Source organism: Ixodes scapularis, unplaced genomic scaffold (genome assembly GCF_016920785.2).
Source record: "Ixodes scapularis isolate PalLabHiFi unplaced genomic scaffold, ASM1692078v2 PGA_scaffold3__209_contigs__length_174095766, whole genome shotgun sequence".
NCBI classification, from domain to species: Eukaryota; Metazoa; Arthropoda; class Arachnida; order Ixodida; family Ixodidae; genus Ixodes; species Ixodes scapularis.
Genome location: NW_024609868.1, coordinates 4968739 through 4992123, shown reverse-complemented (window position 1 = coordinate 4992123; position 23385 = coordinate 4968739). Strand labels below are relative to the sequence as shown.

The 23385-nt window shown below is 48.7% G+C and overlaps 1 protein-coding gene and 1 pseudogene across 1 annotated transcript; one reads left to right on the top strand and one right to left on the bottom strand.

Moving 5' to 3' along the window:
- Positions 1–4623: 4623 nt before the first annotated feature.
- On the bottom strand, positions 4624–23340 carry LOC8031981 (folylpolyglutamate synthase, mitochondrial). The gene is made up of 11 exons (XM_002408074.5): positions 22887–23340; positions 22692–22820; positions 22498–22616; positions 22205–22316; positions 22048–22128; positions 21920–21981; positions 20620–20800; positions 13077–13353; positions 9962–10255; positions 7334–7560; positions 4624–4857 (listed from the first exon to the last, which is right to left on the bottom strand). The coding sequence occupies exons 1-11, from the start codon at positions 22989–22991 to the stop codon at positions 4783–4785; spliced, it is 1662 nt and encodes a 553-aa protein (XP_002408118.3). The 5' UTR covers positions 22992–23340; the 3' UTR covers positions 4624–4782.
- LOC120836951 lies at positions 8185–8705 on the top strand (annotated as a pseudogene).
- Positions 23341–23385: the final 45 nt, after the last annotated feature.

Sequence of the window (23385 nt, the reverse complement as noted above, 5' to 3'; positions counted from 1 at the left end):
CAGTCGTTCTGAGGCACGGAATAATGATAATAAATAAATAAATAAAGACATGAAATTATAAATTTTAAAACAAATTAAACGATTAGCAAAGGGCATCTGGTGGATGTCGCTAAAGCCTCGTGTGTAATGCACATCTAGGGACCTTTACACACTAAAAAAGGGAGTCATGGTGTACACCCATAGGGGGTGTAAGTACTTGTCACATATACTACTCTTTGTGGGAATACATGTACACCCCAAATATGGGGGTATGTGTACACCCGTTGATGTGGTGCACATGTACACCCGTGAGCGATATGAGGTGAACAGCCCTCTTCTTGGTTTTTGACGTTTCTGCAAGTTTTGGAACAAGCTCTGTTCTAGAAGAGGGCTACAACGCAAAGTTTAGCCACGCACCATTTCAGACGTTGGCCACGCACCGTTTCAGACGTTGAGAGGTAATATAGCTTTAGGGAGCCGGGTAAAACAGGCAAGAAACCAGGTAAGGTGTTCACGTTCATATTGCCGGCGGGTGTACACCTTTTTCTCCATAAATCTCACCAAATATTCCAGCACATCCGGGACAATCGTCGTCTCATTTAATTGCCTGACCAACTTCACACCATCATCATCACACCCGAACCTTTCTTAACCTGATTTCGTGAATACCAGTGAGGCGTGAAAACGTTATTTGAAACTGAATCTGTGGCGGAACATGAAAACCGGACTTCGAACTTTGCGCACTTGGACTTCATAGAAATTGGAAACCTTCGAAGTTTCTTTTTTTTTTTTTTTTGAATTTAGCCTTAAGAATCGAAACCTTCGAACTTTATGTAGAGAGAAATTCGAAATCTTTGAATTTATCGAACCTCAAGTAAACAAATATTCGAAATAATCGAACCCGAACTTTTAGGAACCGTGAAAGCTTCGAACTTTTCGAATTCGAAACCCCACGATTTTGGAAAGTTGCGAATTGTGCGAATTCGAACCTCCGTACGGTCGAAAATATCGAAACCTTTAGAATTCGAACATCAGTTCGGTTAGAAAATATTGAAACCTTTCGAATTCAAACGTGATTCGCGGCATCCCTAGTTGAAGCGGCGTCGCCAAACGCTCAGCGTGCGGCGGCGGCGTGACTGCGGCGCCGGCGACGCAGCGCGGCGGCGCGCGGGCCTACCACGTGACCAGCGGCAGCTCCGCGGGCGCCAACTACAAATTTGTTTTGCGCCGTAAATATAGCTCTAATATTTTTTTTTCTTCGCAGTAAATTCGTTTTATAATATTCTTTATCCATCTAGCCTGTTAAAAAAAAAAAAAAAAAATTCCTTTGCATGTGTCCTTTAAGAAAAGTTTTCGAGGGAGAGGAAGGTTGGAGGAGGAGGAAGCAGACGGAATGCTGGAGAAAAAAGGAAACCACCTCCTCTCTTCAGCGTTTAGTCTGCTTCACTTAACTGTGGTCTGCTTCCTCGCTTCCTCCTCCCCAAGAAAAGGCTTTCTCTGTGGGAGTTTTGAGTGGCTTCGAGAATACAACAAAATCAACTGCTTCATTATTAAACAGTCCGGTTGCGACACGCGTCAAAAAATTAATTTTACGCGAAAAAAAAAAAAAAAAAAATTGGCGCAATATTGATGGCGCGAGAGGCGATTTAGTCGGTAGCCACCTCCTTTCCACTTGTTTAATCTCTCGGCATTTCGGGCACGCAGAGGAGAGGTGGATCGGCTTAATCATCAATCACGTTGAGGTGGAGAGCAATAAAATGCTCAGATGAGCCAGTTGGTGTACATCATGGGAAATAAGTGCCAAAGGAACACGGACCCAGAGTAGAATAACAACGACGCAGGGCACACTCTCAACTGAATTTGTTATGAAAAATAAATTCAGTTGAGAGTGCGCCCTGTGTCATTATTCTACACTTGGTCCGTGTTCCTTCGGCGCTTACTTCCCATGAGGGGGAGAGTGTATGACCATTCCGTATTGTCATGGACTTTGCGCGCACAATTTAAAATAAATCTCCCGCCGTCAATATTGCTGTAACAAATTTTTTTTTTTTCCAAAAATTAATGTTTTGACACACGTGTCCCAACCACTGTTTAAAAAAAAATGTTTTTCTTCTTTTAAGCGAAAAATCTAGAAGCCTGCATGCACCCCCCCCCCCCCCCCCCCCCCCCCTTCCCCGCAAGGTTTGCAAAGAAGGATCAACTGCGTTCCCCTGGTTGGCTATTGCAAAAATTCAGGCTCCTCAAGCAGAGGTCAATATTTTTAAACTTTCAGCCCGGCTTTCGGGAGCAGGAAAACGTCACTGTTGACGTCACTTCTCTCCTGGATTATTCCATGCAACGTTTTGCAGTCTGGTTTGGACCGTCCAGTATTCCGGGTCCCGCTTTATGCAACATCTATGTGAACGATATTGTAAACATAAATCAAGTAACAAATTTGATCCTACTATATGCCGACGACACCAATGTAGTTTGGACTGGCTTATGGAATATGCAAATGAAAAATTTAAACTATACCAAAGAATACCGCGCATCCACCCATTGCACATTAAGCGCCCATTCCCAAATCTGTAAAATCTGAGAAAATATGCACAATACATTGATATGTAAAATTGATGACCGGAAAAGCGCCCATCCCCCATTTTTTTGCAATTATCTCCAAAGTTTGAGAAGGCACTTGCCCGGTATTTTACGGTATGTATGGAGCAAAAACAATGCTTTGAAAATGTGAGCAAGACTAAGGCAGTCCCATTTTGCCCAAAAAATAAACATGTTAATATAAGCATGGATATACTTTGTTTAAAAAATATAATTAGTTGCAGCATTTAATACCTTGGTCGTTTTTTTTTTTTTTTTTGTCAAGGTTTATGTTGTGGGATGAAGAGATTAATGTTATGTCCAAATTATCCAGACTCTGCCACCTAATATAAAGTTCATCGATAATTCATTATTTTATTTGCATATAAATTAGTCACCTAGTATAAAACACGCCCGCTAACAAAAAATCTTTAAAAAAATTGTTTTTTTTATATTACAGATATTGAGAAGCATCGTCTCCATGCAACTGAAGGTGCATCAATATAATTGGCAAATTCATGACCTATAAAAGACATTTAGTAGACCGTACTGTAGAGCTTCGCTAGCAGGAGCTCGTGCTCCAACTTTGAAGCATGGAGTGAGCACGCGCCCGCTGTGTACGGTCTACTAAACCTCTACTATTCCTTGACTCTAGGTGCGTACGACCTATGGCACGCAATCCTCTTTCTGTACCACGAAAAGACAAGTGACCCCTATCAAACTTTTAATCATAAAACTGAAAAGGAATGGCATTGAAAGGTGTGTATTTCTACCCAAAGAATGTTCGGAAACAAGTTCCGTCGTTAACAGATTCGAAAAACATGGTGCCGGGTGTGTGTGGTGAAATATAGGGTGGGTCTCCGATTTCCGGCTTATAAAAGACTATGCACGGTATTTTGTTCGAGCAATAGGCACTATTCTATGCTTCACAAATCAAGGGCCCAGCATGGGATCTTCATATCCAGCATGCACACGTTCCTCGCTTTGTAAAGCGAGTAAATCTCGCGATGTAGGCACAAACGCAGAAAATGGCACTAGCCGAAGCTTTTTTATTGGAATGGTAGATAGGCCAACTTATCTTCATTAAAAAAATAGAGCATAAAATCATTTAGCACTAAATAACTTCTCGGCAACTGCACAGTTCTTGTGCAATAGGGTTCTAAAAAATAACGGAATTGCACTTAGCACCGTCCTTTACTTCAGTAAAAATCTACAACATTTCCTTTGAGAGTCTGTGTGAAACTTTGATCAAACTTTCTTTACAGACTGCAGTTACCATCACTCTTAAAAATGAGTCAATATTGACCCGTATTCCTTGGTTAAACAGCTTCAGCCTGTTAGTGGGGAACCTACGACCGGAGGCACAACGCGATAAATAGCCGTAGCGAGATACGTCGCGGGAGGTTAAATGACTGTACATGCCCTGGCTGGAAAAAATGTTCGCATAATTTTGCACGCATAAAAACACATAGAAGCTTTGAGCACAATGTAAAAAAGAAAAGGTTTTGGCAGTATCAAAAATAATGGATTCCGCCAACCTCCACTCGCACTGGGTCGTAACACTGCTCGCGCGCTGTTTGACAAAACATGCGTGCGTCTCCTCCCGCGGGAGTTCAGCCGTGCTCGGAGCTGGCCAACGACAAACAACGCAATTAGACACGTGTCCTTCTCTGGGCTCAGCGCATGCACGTCGCAGAACTGTGTGGAAGCAAAGGAGGATGTTGTGGTGCTGGTTCCCGTAGCAAAGCCTCTGCGCTCGTCCAACTGCACTCTCCGGCACGACTTGCTGCCTCTTCCACACCGCTCTGCCACGCATGGTGGCGCGAGGCACGTCCCCCTCCCCGACACTCGTGCAGGCGGTTGAAGCAGCTACTAGGAGAACAGCCGCTAGGAGAGCAGCCACTAGGAGAGCAGCCGCAAGAAGAGCAGCCACTAGGAGAGCAGCCGCAAGAAGAGCAGCCGCTAGGAAAGCAGCCGCCAGGAGAGCAGCCGCTAGGAGAGCAGCCGCTAGGAGAGCAGCCGCTAGGAGAGCAGTTGCAGCCGCTAGGAGAGCAGCCGCAGCCGCTAGGAGAGCGGCCGCAAGGAGAGCGGCCGCAAGGAGAGCGGCCGCAAGGAGAGCGGCCGCAAGGAGAGCGGCCGCAAGGAGAGCGGCCGCAAGGAGAGCGGCCGCAAGGAGAGCGGCCGCAAGGAGAGCGGCCACTAGGAGAGCAGCCACTAGATGAGCAGCTGTTAGGAGAGTGCCAGCTCTGGATCCACCTGGGACATGACTCCTCCCACCAGGTGGAGGCTCCCGGTCACCAGCACCTGCAATGCCGTGCGGTCAAAGGTTGGCTATGGTTCTGCGCCGGGAAGTGAGACCGTTGCCGCTGGCCGAGGGACCTTCGGGGCTCGTGCCAAAAAACTGGGTGCCAGTTGCATCGTTCGAGTTCCGACACTACGAAGTGTGCTAGAGGAACCGATTGGGGTTTCTTCTGCAACACAAAAATAGACCGCACGTCGCAGAAAGGAAGCACAGCATTGATAACAAGGAGACATTTCCAAGAACCAGTTGTCGATCTCATGGCAGACTGAAACGGAGAAGGAGCAGGCGAGTGGGGAGGCTATTAGAGCGAAAGTGTAGGGCGAGCCGCAGCACGAAAACTGAAACGGGACCCCCTCCGAGACACACTCGCGGCATCATGGCTGCTCCATCTAGTTTGAAACTTCTTGCTCAGCAAACCACTATTTTGCTGTTGCGGCTGTCCGTCACTCTTCTCTTCAATCTCTCGCGGACTAGAGCTTTTGGCCATCGCCACCCAATTGAGGAACACTGAGGGAGGAACTGAATTAAGAATAGAAATGTGGTTGGGTCAATTAACTCAAAATCAAAAGGCTTGAAAAGAACCAAAATAACAAAGATCACGTGGAAATGTTCGCGTCGTTCACTCCTTCTACTTTGCCCTCGCACTCATGGTGCCGCTTAAAGGGACCATGAAATGATTTTAAAATCGAGTTTCATCCACCGCACGTTGTAAAAGGTGTGAAAAGAAACACAAAAACACAAAAATAGGGAGCCAAAAAAAATTATTTGCTATAGAACTTTTAAAAGAAAACTGGACTCTTTTGCGCCTTCCTTCCTTCGCCTGTTCACTACGATGCATCCGCGGAAACGGAGCACGTCAGCCAAATCCAGGTCGCCTATTGGGTAAGAGCCTACCTCACCAGCTCCGCGATCGTAAACAATAAATAGCCGGCGAATGTTTCCTAAAAGTTTTGTTAAATAATATTCAGATCCACATTTTGTAGCATAATTAGAGATGTGTGGCGAAAATTGCCAAATTTGATAATGCTGAGAGCCAAGCGCCATCTATTGTGTGGTAAACGAAGCAACTACTGCGCGTGCGCAGTAGGGCAGGGCCGACAGTTACTTGGGTGGCGGCGGCCGCCGACGAACGTTTATTTTCTTTGTTTTCCTTCCTCTCAAAAGTCTGACTGACTGAACGTTTATTTTTCTATGTGTTCTTCCCGCACGTGCCGACTTCAAGCAGCAAGAAAACAGTACTTAAAACAGACCACGACGAACAAGAACGCTGGATCCACCGACTCCGACGAAGCGAGGTGCTCAGAATATAGGCCTAGCAGGCATTCCGACTCGCCGCTGCGTTGCTTCGTCGCAAGACCGTCTGCCTACGACCGGCTGGCGTGCTAAATGGAATATGCCCGCGCGACACTTGTGGACCCTTCCCATATTATAGTTTGATCACTGACCTCAATTCTAGATTAAGAGGTGAGGTCAATCTCTTCCCCTTGTTTTCCGAGGCAGTGTTGACGAACTCGTCGAAAAGGGACTCTCGTCGATTCTATCTTGTTTTGTGTGATATAGAGCTGAAATAAACGCCGTATGGATTACCTTCGTAACACGGTATGTACACTTTGTTATTGGTATGCCATTTTTATTCTGACAGACTGCACGTCACTGTCGAGCTATAACAGTTCGTGGGAGGTATACGTACAACCCCGGTCCAACCTTTCTTTGCCGAGTGTCGCGTCAGTATCGAGTTGCAATCGTAAAAGAACGGTCCCGAAGCGCTTACAAACAGCGCGAATACAGCACTTCCATCGAACGCGCGCGTCTGCTCCGAGTGTAAACAGGTATTTACGTGGCTCTTGCTGACACTCGTAGTTCAAACGTATCTTTTTTAACGTCGGCTCGCTCCTGCATCTCCGAGGCCGCGAAAAACGCCATCTACGTCGCTTTGCAAACGACTGACACGGGCCGGCCCTTCTGCCAACAATGACAGGGTGGTTGACTTCTGGAGTCTTCACCGGAAGACTCGCTGCACTTCCCAACAGGCATACCGGCGTATGGGACTAGTCCCATGCTGTCGCTGTAGCGCAACATATCTCATTGAATTTCGCTCAGCTGCGATGCGGCGATGAGAGGCGCCGATTCAGGAAATACGTCGGTGACATCAGCGCAGTGAAACCTACCGGCGCACCCCAACTCGTTGCCGCTAACACTCCCATTCTCCTATTGCCGAGAGAACTTCCGGTTCCGGAAACGGTTTACGTCACGGCTTGTTTTGCGGTCAGTTGGAGAGAATGAAAAAGTCGATATTTCAATAATTTTTTGTGTAGAAGTTAATAAACCGAGACGAAAACGGATGCCTGTTCGGCATTCAGTGAACATTGACGGCTTAATGTAAAAGTTATCTGGAAAAAGTAAAAAGGTCATTTCATGGTCCCTTTAAGCTTTTGCTGTTGGCAGCCTGGGAATTGCAAAGCAAGTCCGTGTGGTCACCTGCATGTGGTAGGGGGGTGTGGCACGCTGTGCGGCCAGCGACTCTCGCCGGAGCCACCGCATGACCTCCGAGATGCAGGGAAAGACAAAGCAGGAATCCTCCGGAACGGGACCCTCCTCCTCCCCATCCTCCTCCTGCTGACTGGACAACAGGTGGCACCAGATGCGCATGTTGGACAGGCACCGGGCAGTCTCCGTGCACCGCTCCACCGTGAAGTTGCTCTGGTCTGCGTGCACCACGACGCCCCACGGACACACTTGGAGAACACCAATGTGTTTGACACCCCTTGAAATTGGTCGCATTGATAAATGGCTGCATTGTTGCCATGGCAATGGGTTTCATTCTCAAACTCTGCCAACATTATTCGACGATGAATATACAGTATGCACCTTCTCAATTATTTCCTTAAAAATCTTGGGTTTCAAATGTTTCATGAACGCCGAAATTTGTGACCCAGATTTGAATGTTCTAAACCATACACGAATAGGATACTACAGTCGAACCCCGCTTCAACGAAATTTCCGGTTCAACGAATATTTTTCAATTCCCCACCAACGGTTCATAGGAGTCAATGCATAAACATTCTCACTACAGCGTACACAGTTTCTTGTGCCGTTCCGCTTGAACGAAATTTTACAGAGCAATTCGAAGTTCAAAAGTTTAATTTTCCCTACAAAAAACAAACCTCCGAGAACTTTGGTGCATTTTGGCACATAAGATATGTCTACTATAAAGTTTAAATTGCGTGTTGAACCACCAGAAACTGCCACTAATAACCGGAATCACCGGAACCTGAGCGCAACAAGCGCAACGTTAACCGCGCGGTGCGCGTGCAGGCCGCCATTATTTGATGGCGACGGCAATAAGGCTGGCCTTTACTGTTGCACCAATGTTGGTTGCACCCTAGCTCTTGGCTTGATAATCCTCTGCTGCAGACTGTCCAAAGCCGAAGCTCAGTCGTCTTTTTTGTTTTCACAGCTGTCCTTTTGTCAACACAGTACGCGGGCTTTTTGGACATGGCACCGCCAAGCAAAATGCGGATGTTTTTATGTTTAGAAGATAAAGCTCGCACCCTGGCCAAAGTTGCAAGTGGACAGAAGAAAGCTGTCATTGCGGAAAAGTTGAGTTTCTCCGAGTTCTTGGTCGATGATCCTAAAGACGAAAGATGCAATCGAAAAGGCTCTTGCATCGGGGACATTGGCCAAGCGAAAGAAACTGACACCGTCGGCACACTAAAAGCTTGACAAGGTTGTGTACATATGGTTTGTAGAGATTTTTGTACTTTCAGCTATGACATTTTTTGTCAATTTCACAACAACAAAATTTTCGCTACAAACAATTTTTTCTAGTGCGCCTTCAATTTCGTTGTAGCGAGATTCGACTGTATTGTATTTTCTCCTATATTTGAAACAGAACACAAATAAAATAGAAGCTAAATGTTTCAGCAAACTGTAAATAACCGGAGGAAGAATAAAAAGAGAAGTAAAAAGTCCCCTTGGGAGCTGCAATTTCTGGGTGGAGGCAGGGTGCTGCGGCATGCGTCCACTTTCACCCTTGCCAAGGTACCCGAAACCCGTCTCCAACCCGCACATTTACCGCATCTTCACGTATTTATTTTGTCCACCAGTTTCCTGGTGGTGATGCCACAACTTAGTACTAATGCTGCGAACTGCCGCAATCCAGGTGACAGCGCGACAACAGAAGTGAACGCGGCAAATGCCTCCGCCGCTCACTCCGGAGCGGCTGCTGAATGGGATGCCACCAACGGCAGCGGGCTGCTCACCTTTCGACCGTGCTTCGCCAGCCAACTGCTGAAATTGTGATGGCCTGCAGCATTAAGGCTGGTTCGCACGCTCCCAACTGCTTACAACCGAGTGCCTTACAACCTCTAGTGATCTCTTACAATGAGAAAGCACTCTGCCTTTTTGTACATTTTCTGTCCTTTTCACGCATCATTCTTCCTTTCTGGAATCGAAAAGCTTTTGACAAGGTTACAAACAACCATTTCTCATAAATAGTGCGTACATTTGATCTTGGGAATACAACAGAACATTTGCTCTGGTGGAATGCAGTTCCAGGGCCAGAACATGAATGGTGCCAGTGCGTTCTTGTGTCGTGGGAGATTGCAAGAATTCGGCCGCAAGAAAAAGCAAGTGTGCTGACGGGCCTTTACTTAATGAAATTTGAGACGCATGTGTAACCCCTTCACGAGAGAAGTGCATGCCACCCTGGTACAGTGCCTGAAAAGTATCTCCGACCGGTGTGTTTAGCGTCCTACTCCGTCCACGCATCCAAAGCGGTCACGGGGACTGAGCCGAAGTGTTGCACTGTTAGATGTCGCGATCCTGGCAATGAAACGTAAAGGTACGGAAAAAAAGAACGAAGGAATGCGAGTGTTGTTGTCGTCGCAACATCCAAACTCCCGGCAGCTGAGACTTCTGTGGACCGTCAAGCTGGGAGCGACCTGCAGGACGAGCGTCCGCCATCGAGACCACCACCAGGATCGCGGCCAGCAACGATGCGACGCTTCTCGAGGTATCACTTTTTAGGATGCGGTAAACCTGCCAGTCTGAGACGCGTTCGAGGTACCGTGCCGGCGGTCTCTTGGCACGGCGTCCGTCGCTCACCCGAGTAGGGGCTCTTGTCGTCGGCGACCCTATTGGTGGTGAAGAGGGCCGTGCGAAACGGGTGCTCGGCCAGCTGGGAGAGCATCAGCTCGGGACGCCGGTCCCCCATGCAGTTGAAGAGCAGCACGGGCCAGGGCCGGGTCCCCGGGGGCGCCTGGGCCCGGCGGGCCTCTCGGAACCAGCGCAGGCAAAAATCCACCGATTCCACGGTGTGGGCCCCGTCCAGGAACAGGGTCAGGCTGGGCCCCAGCGGCACCACCTGGCACCGGCCGGGCCAGCGGCAGTTCTCCAGGCCTGCGAGGCACGGGGGCACTTAAAGCACGGAAGAGACCGAAGACGGACGCCGCGATGAGACGGAGCCACGGCCTCTAATACCGTCGCATACCCTTAATTTTTGGCTAAGCTAAGACTAATGTGCGATTAAGGGTGCACTTGTAATTGTGGTATAGTTGAAAGTAACTGCATGCCCGTCGAACCCCCTTAACCGCAGTCAAGTCTGACCTTGGTCATACCGAACTGTGGTTAAGGGTGCCCTATGGCGCACCGTGCATTCACGAGGGCGCCCATCAAACCTCTCTGGCATTAGTGCCGCGAGGCAGCTATGTAGCTGCATCGGCTCAGACACGATCACATGGTCGTGTCCCCGCGAGGTCGATCGGGATCTCGAATTCAGCTCCCGACGTGCCGCTTTCTCTCCTAGCCACTGGATGGCGCTGCAGGCACCCCGTGGCAGGTGAGAAACCTCCTTACCCATCAATCGAGAGATACTCGGTGGGCCAGGGGGCGAAAGGCCTCTTAGAACTTTGGACGCTATCAAGCCCAGGCAAGTGGAGAGGCGACCGGATCTAGGGCACAGTGTAAGATACACTCTTTAAGTAAAGACACGGCGGGGCTGAACGCGCGGCGCGAGGAATAAAATAGTGTTGGTTCGACGGGCACCCAAAAGGCTGCATCATTCCGCAACCACCGTGCCCGCGGCTGACAGTGTCACTGGCAGCCAAACGGCGAAACTATGTGAGAGCGAAAAAAATTATCTCGTTGCCATGACACCCCGGTACACCGTGGTCTTTCTGCACGAGCGACAACCTCGCTGGAGCTCTGTGCGTGTGGAGCATGAGGCGGCACGAGCCGTCTTTGCCGTGCCCACGGGTCGACGAGTCATCTGCCGGCGCCACTTGAAACCATAGTGAGAGAGAGAGTGAAAAGCAAACTTTATCTGCACTGCGCGAGGAGCGCGCTGTCCTCACCTGAGGAGTATTATCTTACACCGCGATCTAGGGTAATTGATTTGGGACACAAGGTCTGGGGGCCCTCTTTGTGTTTAGCTTTGGGCTTATTGTGCGTTTGTAAATATTTGGGTAATGTTGATTGAGTGTTTTGTAGCATTGTGTTTTATTGTACCAATAAACGGGGACTCCCATGAAAGAACCAGGCTGGACTCGGGCTGTTGACGGACCACATGGGATCTGGCATATCAGCGGCGGTACACGAATTCCTACAGCCCGTATGGCTGGGGTGTCAATCTTGTGTCTCCATGCTGCAGTGAAAGCTTTGCAAAGTTGTGCACATATTGTTCTTTGTCACTCTGCCCCTGCACAAAAGGTCAACGTGGGGGAGCGTCTGGATCAGAATGATGGGTTCAGACATTTTGTTTAACCTTAACGGTCGACTTTGGTTACAATTACGGGTCAACACCTAATTTTAAAGAATGGTACCGACAAAAAAAAAAGAGGAGGGAGTGGAGAAGGGTAGAGTTTTCTGCTTGAAAGCATGTGTCCAGATCGAGATGCCTCTATTTGCCTCCTGCTGGCACAGTCAAAGAGCTACGCAAGGCAGCGAGCGTGTGCTGGAGGCTGTCGGTGATGGCCTGGCTCGGTGCATACTACTCTGCTATTTGGGCTAAACTCAACTCATGCTGCTCACACTGGAAACAGGTGGGAAACAACAGGGGTCAATCGAGAAAATGAAACGGGGTTTTCTGGCCAGCAAAAATAAATTATGCTTTGCACTAAGCTGAAGATCTGTAAGAATGTGATATTAGCCGAGGTGACAAAATGCAAAAATTTGAGGACACTATGTTATCTGGCTCAAAAGATAAGGAGAGAAAAGCACAATTTCTCTATGAGCCCAAGTCCACCCGTCTAATATTTATCAAACCAAGAAACGATATTGTAGGCACCTGTAGCATCTTTTTTTATTTAATTTTTAAATCTTGTGGGGAAGGAAGAAAACAATATTGTCTTTCTCACTGACAAGTTTCTCCATCGCAATTATTGCCATTTTTTGGTGCCTAGGATATTGAGCTTTGGTGAACGTCGCAAAAAGATGAACTTTTTCTCTTCTTGTATTTTTTTATCCCAGCAACGTCATGTTCTCAAACTTCCACATTTTTGTCACCACCACCAGCGCTCGCAGAGTGTCAGCTTTCTGCGACGGATAGTTTATTTTTGCGGCCCGAAAAACACGTTTCATTTTCTCGATTGAGCGCCGTAGACCGGTGCTCGGCCAGGGTGAGTGCGACACGCCTACGGTGCCTCACCAAACGTCTTCGATCGGTATCTACCGCATCCTTATTCTTGGTGTCTCAATTTCTGCCCAATTAAATCACTCAGAAAGTGGCATGCCCAGTTTCTGGGTGACGTCATCAGGGTGATCTGTTTTCGATGTGCACAGCAGAGGAAATAGTTGCAGCTTGCAACCTAAGGCAGGTCCACACACTTGTGACTGTCAAAAACCTGCACTTTGAGAAAATTTAAAAAACCTCTTACGACGACAGCTCACGTTGGAACCATCGATCGGGTAGCCGTGGAACAGTCGCATGGTCCGTATATTTCTTTTTTTTTTTTTTTGGGGGGGGGGGGGGGGGCATTATGCTTTCTTTATTGGATCGAAAAACTTTTGACAATGTTATAAACGACCATCTCTCGTAGATAGTATGTGCATTTGATCTTGCAAGTATGGGAGAACCTTCGCTCTAGCGAAATGCAGTTCGAGGGTATGGTGCCAGCGTGTTCCCTCGTCGTAAGAGATGGCGAGAATTCGGTCGTAAGCAGACGCGTGTGCGCGAACGGGCCTTTATCCGTCCCCATTGTTGGAACGGCGGCGAGACGCCCACCTCGAGCCATGCGCTTGGAGACGGAGAAGGGAGCCGCTATGGAGGGCAGGGCGTGGTGCTCCGGAGAGTCAGCCCGTAAACCGTCCCCTGCCGGCTTTCCGACCTCGGGTTCTCCGGCGTCTGCCACGATGTTGTCCGCGTGCCTCTGCAGCCAGGCCCGGCACAGTTGCAGCGCCAGGGAGGCGTTCTGAAGCTGGGGCTCGCCCGGAATGCCCAGGCGACATCGCGGCACCTCCCAGTCGTAGGCCAGCAGCGGGGGTGCGAGCCGCAGGGAGCACTGCACGGGCCGGCACACCGAGGCTTGAGCCCCTTGGCCAATCGTCGGCTGCCCTCGTTCATTCTAAGGGCCGGTTTGCACATTTGCATTTGAGTGTGCTGGTATGCATTGTATTCCCTTCTAACAGCTGGCAATGAAAAAAGTTCAGTTAAAAATTTTTATCTAATATTTATTCTAAAAACCACCGGCATCAATAGTTTGTCGTACCACTTACCTCCAAATTATATATCCTGACGTAAAGACTACATCCACAAAATATGTTAACTCTGCACGAGGACGGAATTGGGTAGGAGTTCATGTGCCACAAATTGGGAATCGTTTTTCGAGTGTCCGTTCACCCCCCTCGATAACACCCGATACATGCGCTGCAGGCTGCGGTATAAATGCAAAATTATTTTGCATTTTCTGGGTCTTACCATTATGCCACAACGTGAAAGTGTTGTGGCATAATGGTGAGACCCCAGCAATTCTCGTTAACAATCAGTCTTCTCATTCCTTCCCAGTAATATCGGGCGTCCCCCAATGATCCATCCTCGGTCCCCTTTTATTTCCAATTTACATTAACGACTTACCGCTGCATGTGTCCTGTTATATTTGAATTTTTGCCGATGATCGTGGTATTTATCGCTCGGTTACCAACGCTTCCGACCAGGGTATCCTTCAGAACGACCTAAACAACGTATAAGGATGGCGCAACCGTTGGTTAATGTCTCTAACTCGAACAAATGTGGTCATGTCCTTTCAGTTGAACTTTCTTTCTTCCACCATGCTATCGTTAACGTTTCCACCGAACTGGTAGAGCCATAAGTACCTCGGTGTCACCCTCTGCAACGATCTATCACGGGGCACGCATATCAGTAACGTCATTTCTTCTGGAAACAGATACAGTCGACTCTCAGTAATTCAAAGTTGCATAATTCAAATTTTCGGTTAGTTCGAAGCATGGGCCTGGTCCCGGCAATCGTATGTACAATGCTATGGGGAAAAACACGCGGTAATTCGAAGGCTAAATGTTGGGCGCTGGTTAATTCGAAGGATTTTTTTCTCTGCACCTAAAGTCCGGAAATTCCGGGAGCGAAAAAAGCAAATGCGAAGCGCAAATACGCAACGCCACGACCCGCGGCCGCGTCACTGGCGTCGCCGCACTAGGGATGATGCAATCTGATGCAATGTGCGACGGCGCCACGGCGCGCTGCGGCTCGGCGGCGAGAAAGCAAACAAACGGCCTTGCGCGCGCGGCTGTTTGCTTATTTGCTTTGGGCTCTGCTCTCCCACTCTGCGCTCTCCATTCGAGAGGAGAGAGGGAGATAGGTGGCAAGAAGGCTGGCTCGCTGGGTTGCGTTCGGCGGAACCGCGGAACGGCGCGAGCGGGAGTTTCGACAACGAAGACACGAAGATCCGAAAGTGTGTTGGCTCGTTCGTACGTGCTTTCGCACAACCCAACGATCGCTCCGTCGCGCTGCTTTGGTACTATCCCAATGGCTCAACGGAGGAAGTACCGCGCACTGGACCTCGCTACCAAAGTTAAGGTGCTGCAAGAAGTCGAAGAGAGTGCGTCGTCAAAGCAGATGTAGATGTTGACGAGCACGTGGAGGTCTCTGGTCCGCTTTCGGACGTCGAAATAATCAAAGTGGTTAGGCCTGGTGTGGTGGTGCAAGGAAGTGACGATGACTCTGACGACGAAGAACTCTCGCCGCCGTCATCCGAGTGTCGCTGATGCGGAAAGTGCATTGGGCGTCGTAGAATGTTTTTTCTCGGGCGAAGAGAATGCCAAAGACAATCTAAGATCGACCAGTTCTTCTCCTAAGTACTGAATAAAAGAAACTCAGTTTTATATGTGCTTTTCTAATTCAAAGTTCGCTTAATTCGAAGCATTTTGCTGTCCCTGTGAGTTTCGAATTACCGAGAGTCTACTGTAGCTGGGATTCTTAAAAGTCACCTACATTAAGCACCGAAACATGTGAAATTACTTGCCTACAAATAGGGTTCTGCGTTTTCGGTTTTTATTTTTTCAAAATTCGGCATACTTTTTTCGGTGTTCATTTTAAAATTCAATTTTTGGTTTCTTTAGGTGTATATTTATTCCCAAAAAAGTTTACCGGTTTCTTTCGGTGAATATGAAAGAAACACCATCGGACACTGGATCAGATGACCCTTGCAGCTGTGATATTTGTGATCACTCAAAGAATAACGACACATATACATACGTGGTTTCGCTGCAACTTCCGTCAGGACACATCTCAAAATCGCGGAATTTGCGGCCATAATCTTTAGCGCGCTTCTTTTTCCTTCCCATTCTGACGACGTAACCGTCCAAGGTGATGACCATACAGGAACCAGCAGAATGACAAAAAAAATATCATTGTATTTATGTTCTCCACCACAGGGAAGTTTGAGAAATTAAGAAAACCTCAATGTCATCTGAAGTGCATGAAGCAAAAAACCTTATACTAGCCCACATACAAACTTTTTTTTTTTTGCTTTCTTTTAGGACCAGGAACTTGACACACACAGCCCGATCACAGAAAGGACACAGATGTCCCGCGAAGGCCAATCCAAGACCTCTTTTGTTGTATGCTGAACCTTGGAAGAGGGCAATCACGAAGAAAACACACAATGTCGAACCTTGCAAAGCGCTCTCTCTCCCTTTTTCAACAACCTCGACGCGGCCCTAAAAAACTGACCTTTCTCGGTTAAAACCGAATTTAAGAAAACTGATTAGACGTACTTGTATCAGTTTTCACCGAAAACGCCGAACTTACAAACTGACCTTTTTCGGTTAAAATCGAATTGCCGAAAATGGATTCGGCATACTTTTATTGGTTTAAACCGATAGCTCAGAACCTTACCTATAAATTGCTTATCAGACCGAACCTAGAATACAGAACCGCAATCTGGAGTCCACCACACCAAGCATATCTTATCAATGCACTCGAAGCACTTCAAAATCGCACCACCAGATTCATTCATGCTTCATACTCGTACGATGTTAGTGCATCGTTTTTAAAAGCTGAGTCATGCTTGCCTAACTCTTTCTTGCCGTTGCCGCATTTACAGCCTCTCTCTTTCACAAGTTCCTCTACTCTCTGCTTGGTATCGCACCTTACATCGTGCCCCCAGCGCACCGGTCATCTGCTCCAGGTTGCCCGCCCACAGTCCCGCACTGTCACCTTTCCTGCCTCACTTGTTTCCTGCGCAGCCAAATACTGGAATGACCTTTCCTACAACATTGCCGCCATCACTTCCCCATCAGGTTTCATAGAAAATGTCACCATTAATCTATCACAGTGAATTCATGTTGCACTTTTTCTAACTGCTTGTTTTGTACACCCCACCCCTTATGTAATACCCCCCATGAGGGTTTAAAGGAATACTACAACGAAATTTCGGCGCTCATTTTTTGGTCTATATGTGTTCCAAAGAGCAGTCAGTATCACATGGAAAATACCAATATCTTGTAAAAAAGTCTCGAAAAGGAATTTTAAAACGAATTAAACGATTAGCAAAGAGCACCTGGTGGATGTCGCTAGCGCCTCGTTTGTAATGCTCGTCTAGGAACCTTGACAGCTAGTGACGGAGGTTGTCTCGTCTCCGGCCACGACGAGAGAAGGGGGGAAGGAGGAACTCCCCTCTTCCCGAGAATCCCTTTTGTGTGTCGCAGAAGTCGCTATTGTCCCCCTAGAAGATTATAGAAGATTAACCCGTCACTCAAAATTCGAACAAAAGCACCCGCTTCGGTGGCTGGAACGACTAGGCCATCCTCTCGACGTCAGCCTCACCATAGCTTTGCTCGTCTTGAGACGACCTACGTCACGATTGCGTTGGATGTCACGTGCTCTAAGCTGGGCCTTCTCCGAGTGCTTGCCAGAGTGGGGCGTTTATAACGAAAAATACAGCCACCAGGATCAAAATACAAACGTTCGATTGTCATTTACGGATATTGTGGATCATATTCAACCTATTTTTGAACACGACGGGAATATTTCAAATTTCGTTGAAGTATCCCTTTATGGTAATGAAGTGAAGCGGAGAAAGCTAATTTCAAATTGTCTACAAATTTACCTGTGCTACATACAGATAATAATGGGAAGCTACAAAACTGTGTTTGCTTCTGTGCATGTCTTCAGAGGTCCACACCCTAGTGCAACCACCACATGTAGACACTCCCCCCAAGAGTATGTGGCTAGCTCCAATTTCCATCACAAATCTTTGTGTGATGGGATGGACTCTCCGAGTGGGCAGAGAGGGACAAGGTGCCCCGAAGCTCGGTCAGAGAGCGACTGGGATTGCACCGCATGTCACAACGAGGGGCACAAAAACGTTTGTCTGTGCCATGCACATTAAAATTATAAGAATTTAAATCTACAATGCAAAAGAGCCCTCCAACTGTAATTTTGTGACATTGGTAGAAATTTACAGCATTTGAAAATTACTTTTGTGAAAAATGTATTGACATCTCCTCCATGATATAGATGCACTCCATATAAAAGTACCTTTTGGAAAATAAAAACTGTACCGGTCTGAACCCCAACTAGAGGATGTATGGAGCATTATCTTCTTGGTGAAGCTCCACCACAAAAATCTGGGCCAGCTTTAAACACACAACGTAATGGCATAGTTCATTTCAATGACAACGACCACCTGAATAATGACGCGATGTGCAAGGACAGCAATGTCTCAATTGGACAAAAGCTGGAGAGGGCACCTTCGTTGCACCATCGCCCCAATTGCAAGCTCTTTGTGCGGAGGAGTCGGCAAAGTAAACAACACGCAACCTGGTTCGGTTGCTCCGCGATATCACACCCTCGCTTGCGTCACTCCCCCACGAGTTCCCTCGAGAGAGAGAGAGGGAGGTACGAGAAAGGAGCGAAAGAGAGAGGCCATTATCTCTTGGCCCTTCCTAGAATCCTGACAGATAAGGCCTGCTGCAATCTGGGCAGCCACCTTGACATGACTAGGCGGAGATAATCCCGGCTTCCTGACTTACACGGCAGACCTGAAAAGCTGCCAATAACGCTGGGGCCTGGGCCCCCGTTCACTAGATTATGCCAGATTAAGTTTCCACTTGTAACATCCGAGAAGCACGCTGAGTGTGCATTCCTCCAGACGTGAAAGAAAATTGAATCTCACATTTTGGTCCAAGTTGGCCAGTGAACACCAATCACAAGCATTACCCACCAAAGAAAAACATTTTGGTTTTTATGTCGCAAAGCAAGTGAGGCTATCAGAGACATCCCAAAGACTCCTTGGGGAAAGGACTACCCATAATTCAAACCCTCCACTTTGCGCTCCAGGGGCCGAGACAGAACGCCTGGAGGTTGTCTCCCCACCGATGAGAAAGAGACGTTTATCTACAAATTATTGCCTCATAAGAGTGATTGTTTGAAGGGCCACTCCACTCACTTTTTGTTTAAGCTCTGGGGTTACGAACGATTTTATGCGGTCAGCACACCTGATTATTGGGGAATGCACTTCTTTTCCAGCAACGGCATTCGGTAGGTATCCGGTCTCATATCTCTGGCGACAGACATTCGCGCCAAAACTGACAGTGCTGGCTCGAGAGCAGAAAAAACGCTGACTGAGAGGACAAAAACGAAAACACTTCCGTGCCACAGTGCGCGCAATTGGCCGAGTCGCACGAGCCCCGGCAGTTTTATTTCTCTGCACATTACTTTAGAGAATTTGCTTCGGCCGTCAGTTCAGACAGCAGTGGATGAGCACGAAAGTGACGAAATTTCGAACACCATGTCTTCATCAGTAGCTCATCCACTGATGGGGTGCTAAGGTGTCGAAGACTGTATTTTAAGTACTGGACTTAGTGAAGATCTGGACGTGATTTCGCCATTCTATTTTTGCTAATAATCATATGTCCCACTGATACCCTATATGTTGTTTCTTTCAGTTCTAACCTCAAGTGAAGTTGTCCTTGAAATATGAATTTTATTTGTCAAATACATTATTTGCCATTTCTTATGCTCTTAAGCATAGAGCTGTTTGAAGTTTAGCATCAGGAAATTAAATGCAAGTCAAATTGTTACATAATCTAAACCTGATTGCATCGAGTTTACTGAGTCGGTCAGCCTAAAGCCCGACATGAACCATAATAGGGATCAACTAATGCAATAAGTTACTGATCCAGGCACTCTGCACAAAGATTCAATGTTTCTAATCCCCCTGACTCACCCTTCTTTCTCTTTCCCACTTAGCAAGTTACAGAACTGTTAACTCTTTCCTGACCGTGCCCATAAGCCATCGATCACCGGTGATTTGTGGTATCCAAGCGCCGTTAAGAAATTAAATTTAGTGCGGAAACTTATGTTCCACAATCTCGTGGATAGCCGAAAAACTGTAGTTTCGGTTTGGACATAAGTTTGAGCTTTATCACAAGCTAGTGGGCTGTCAAAAATAGTACTGTGAATGGTGGTTGCATTTGTCTAACATGGCTAACTGCTTGCGTCAGTCTTCTTAACAAAGATGGCATTATTTACATAATTCAACTGTATTGTGGCATATTTTTTAGACCTCAAGAACTCTGGGGACACTTTAAAGGATGTGATAGGCGTCTACTGTTGGTTGTTAGTAAGCATAACTATAATTTCCAATGCTGTTTTTGGCCGGCATGCACGTTTTATGTTCCCAACAATGCAGACAAAAATACTAAATATGAAGGAACTGCAATCAAGGCTATGACAAAACCAAGGTATAGAACACAAAGAAAGCATTCTGCTGGGGATGTGAGGTGTACTATCTGCGTTTCACATATGCAAGCATTCCTTTGTTGAAAAGCACACGTGTTACGCAGGCTAGCTCTCCGACAAACCAAAAATAGACAGTGTCGAGCACCCGTTAGTGCACGAAGTGCAAACGAGGGGTGCAAGAATGGAGGCAAGGACAATAGAGAGCGGATTGAGCACAGCTGACGGAGCGTGCGTTTCCTCGGTCACTTCAGCAGCAGTCGTAGCACTCGTACATCGTACAAGAGACGTTCACTGCAGACGACAAAGAAATGCCTCGAGCATGTTGAAAGCACGTTTGCTTTGTACACGTTCCGAACACGTCTGCAGATAGCTTTTGCACGATCAATCTGATGGGACCATTGTACGAGGCAGCAACACGCAAGTGTCTGCAAACCGTCTTTTGTATGACGCATTAACAGCGTGACTGCGGCTTTGGATGGTGCAGACGATACAAAGCAAAGCGCCAAACGTCTGCAACCCATCGCCATCTCCGGGCGCACCCGACGCGAGCATGGGTTTCGGTGCTCACCCCTCTCTCCCGGGCCCTCTGTACGAGCACCTGCAGGGCCCCCTCCGGCTGGGGCACCGACAGGGCAGGCGTTCCCGGCTTCATGATGCCCGCCTTCTGCCAGGCTATCTCCTGCACGCTCGAGCCCAGCAGCCGGGTGTGGTCCAGGCCCAGCGAGCTGATGCCCACCACGCTGGGATGCCTGCAAGGACACACTCGGCCACTGCCCCGACGTCCAAGAGGCTGTGGTGCCCAGAACAAGTCTCCGTGTCCTACTGTGTGCTACTAAGTGGTCCCACAATTTCCACCCGACGGCATCGTAGAAGTGTCACATTGTTGCCGGCCGAAGTCCAAGCAGTGTCGCAGCGAAAATGTTGGATGCGGCAGGCGCCTGTACTGCTACAGGTTGGTCACCAGCTTGACAGTCCACGGAAGCTTTGGCAGCCTGAAAGTTGGGACGCCGCGACGACGGCGACGCTCGCATTCTTTCGCGCTTTTTGCCAGAACTCTACGCCCAACCGCCGGCGCGACACTCCTTCTTTTGAGACGTCGTTTGTTGCCACTTAGGGACCACTTTTTATGTATGGGCAGAATAAGACGCCAAACGACACCGGTTAAAGACGAGGGCCAGGCCCTGTACCGAGACCTTATAGTCGGTAATCGGTGAAGAGTAAAGCGGAACCTCCTTCCACCTCTTTCCACTTTAGCAGAGCGAACGCTGGAGAGGAGGTCGCCTCTTCTCCAGTTTTTGCTCTGCTAAAGTGGGAAGAGGTGAAGGAGCTTCCGCTTTACTCCTAACCCATCACCGATCATAGACGGAAGAATCCGTGCTTTCAATGTGCCTTTGTGCGGCACGCTGTCGGCTCACGAGCCACTTTTTCTATCTTTGAAAGCCTTGCCTGATCTGGGACTTCACCCAGGATTGCACCTCTTCTCTCTGCGAGAGATGCTTATACGAGAAAAATTCTCGCTACGTCAGCACCTCAAATGCCCGTATACCAGTAGCACTAACATACTTCAGTTTCGCTTCATAATATTTATATATTTACCGCAGAGAGATTCCATCGTATTATATGTTAAGTTTCTCTTTGAGGAGTGTATGACATGAGTCCATGTCCAAATGGCAGCGAGTGAAGGACGGTGCCAGTGAGCTTGGCACCGAAGGGTCTTGCCTTTGTAAACCGGCTCACACCCGCGAGTCTTCTATTTGTGCTTACAGTGAGCCGTTTAGCTGACACATCAAATAGGAGGGAAAAGCGAGAGCCCCTGGCCCGTCACCATCCCTATCTCGTTCACGTTCCAGACACAAAGTCCGACTCACCTGACGACGTTGGTGCAGTCATACTCTCCCCCGACCCCGACCTCGAGCACCAAGACGTCCACCTGGTTGGAAGAGAAATATGACCGTCTGCCTCGAGAGGGCACGCACGGGCAACGACGGACACTCACCTTTTCCTTGACAAATACTTTAAAGGCCATGACGGTGAGAAACATGAAGTAGGCCGGCATTGGGAGCATCTTCTCCGCCTCCTGATGAAAAAAATAAAACAAAAGCTTGGGGCGTTCATCCTTCGACGAAAATGAGAAAGAACCACGCTCGTCTTACCTGGGCTTCCAGTGCGTTATACACTTCCCAAAAGTACTTGGCAAAAAGTTCCTGGGAGATGGGCTTCCCATTGATTCTAATGCGTTCCCTGACAGCGACCAGGTGTGGTGAGCTGCAAAGAGAGTTCAGCCCATTGCTTCGTCGACTCCAACAGCACCAACTGGTGGGCAAGCGAGCAGATTATTTGGCGAGATTGTCGCCTCTGGCCCGTTCCTCGTCACCACGCGGATCGAGGTGAATCAGGGCACCGCGGGTACGGGCACGGAGTCGAAAGGCGCTCGAGAGGGACTCACGTGTAGAGGCCGGTCCTGTAGCCGTGGGAGCGCAGGATGCTCTCGGTAAAGGCACACGTGGAACCCTTGCCCTTGGTGCCGGCGACGTGGATCACTCTGAGGTCGTCGATGTCGGTCATCTGCGCAAGAGGCGCCATACGCCTTCCGTGAGCGATCTAGACGAACCCCGCGCGGGAAACCGCGGGCGGCCTCACCTGCACCCCGGCGGCCGCTAAATGCTCGGGCATCCGCAGGGACCGGAGCACGGCCGGGCTCGGGTGCTGCGCCGCCCGCTGGATGGTGGCCTCGTTGCTCTGCAGGTTGTTCAACGCGTACACCGCATCCTCGAGAGAAGCAAAAAGGAAGGCGCGTTAGCAACTCGCGCCGGCGCGGTGTTTTCGCGGGTCTACCTCGTACGCCGCCTTGTGCATGACGACGGGCTTGTGGCGAGCCGGCAGGTCGGCGACGCTCCTCGCGTTCTTCGGTTTCACCATGTTGAGCAGCCAGTTCCGCATAACCGGCCAGATTTCGGGGTCAGTCGAACCAGCACGTGACGTGCAATTACCGCTTCGACGCGGCCGGCTTTGCTGGGGCGCAGGAGGCGGCAATGACAGGGGCAACGGCCCCAGCACCCTGAGCGAGGCCGGCTCCGGTATCTGTAGAACAGTCGTCCCGAGCTGCGAGCGGCGACTGAGCTAACCGAGTCAACCGGGTTATCGTGCTTGAGCTATCGCTGACTCCACCTCGGCGCGATAGAGGCTGTTTACGCGCTTCATTGCTGCGCTTAGCCGCGACGCTACTACGACGCTACCACGTGCGTCGGCAACCACTCATGTCAGATCGAAGCGGGAATACGGAGGAAGCGAAAGGCGCGAGCAAACGCTCGAACATTGTAGTGTTCCATGGTGG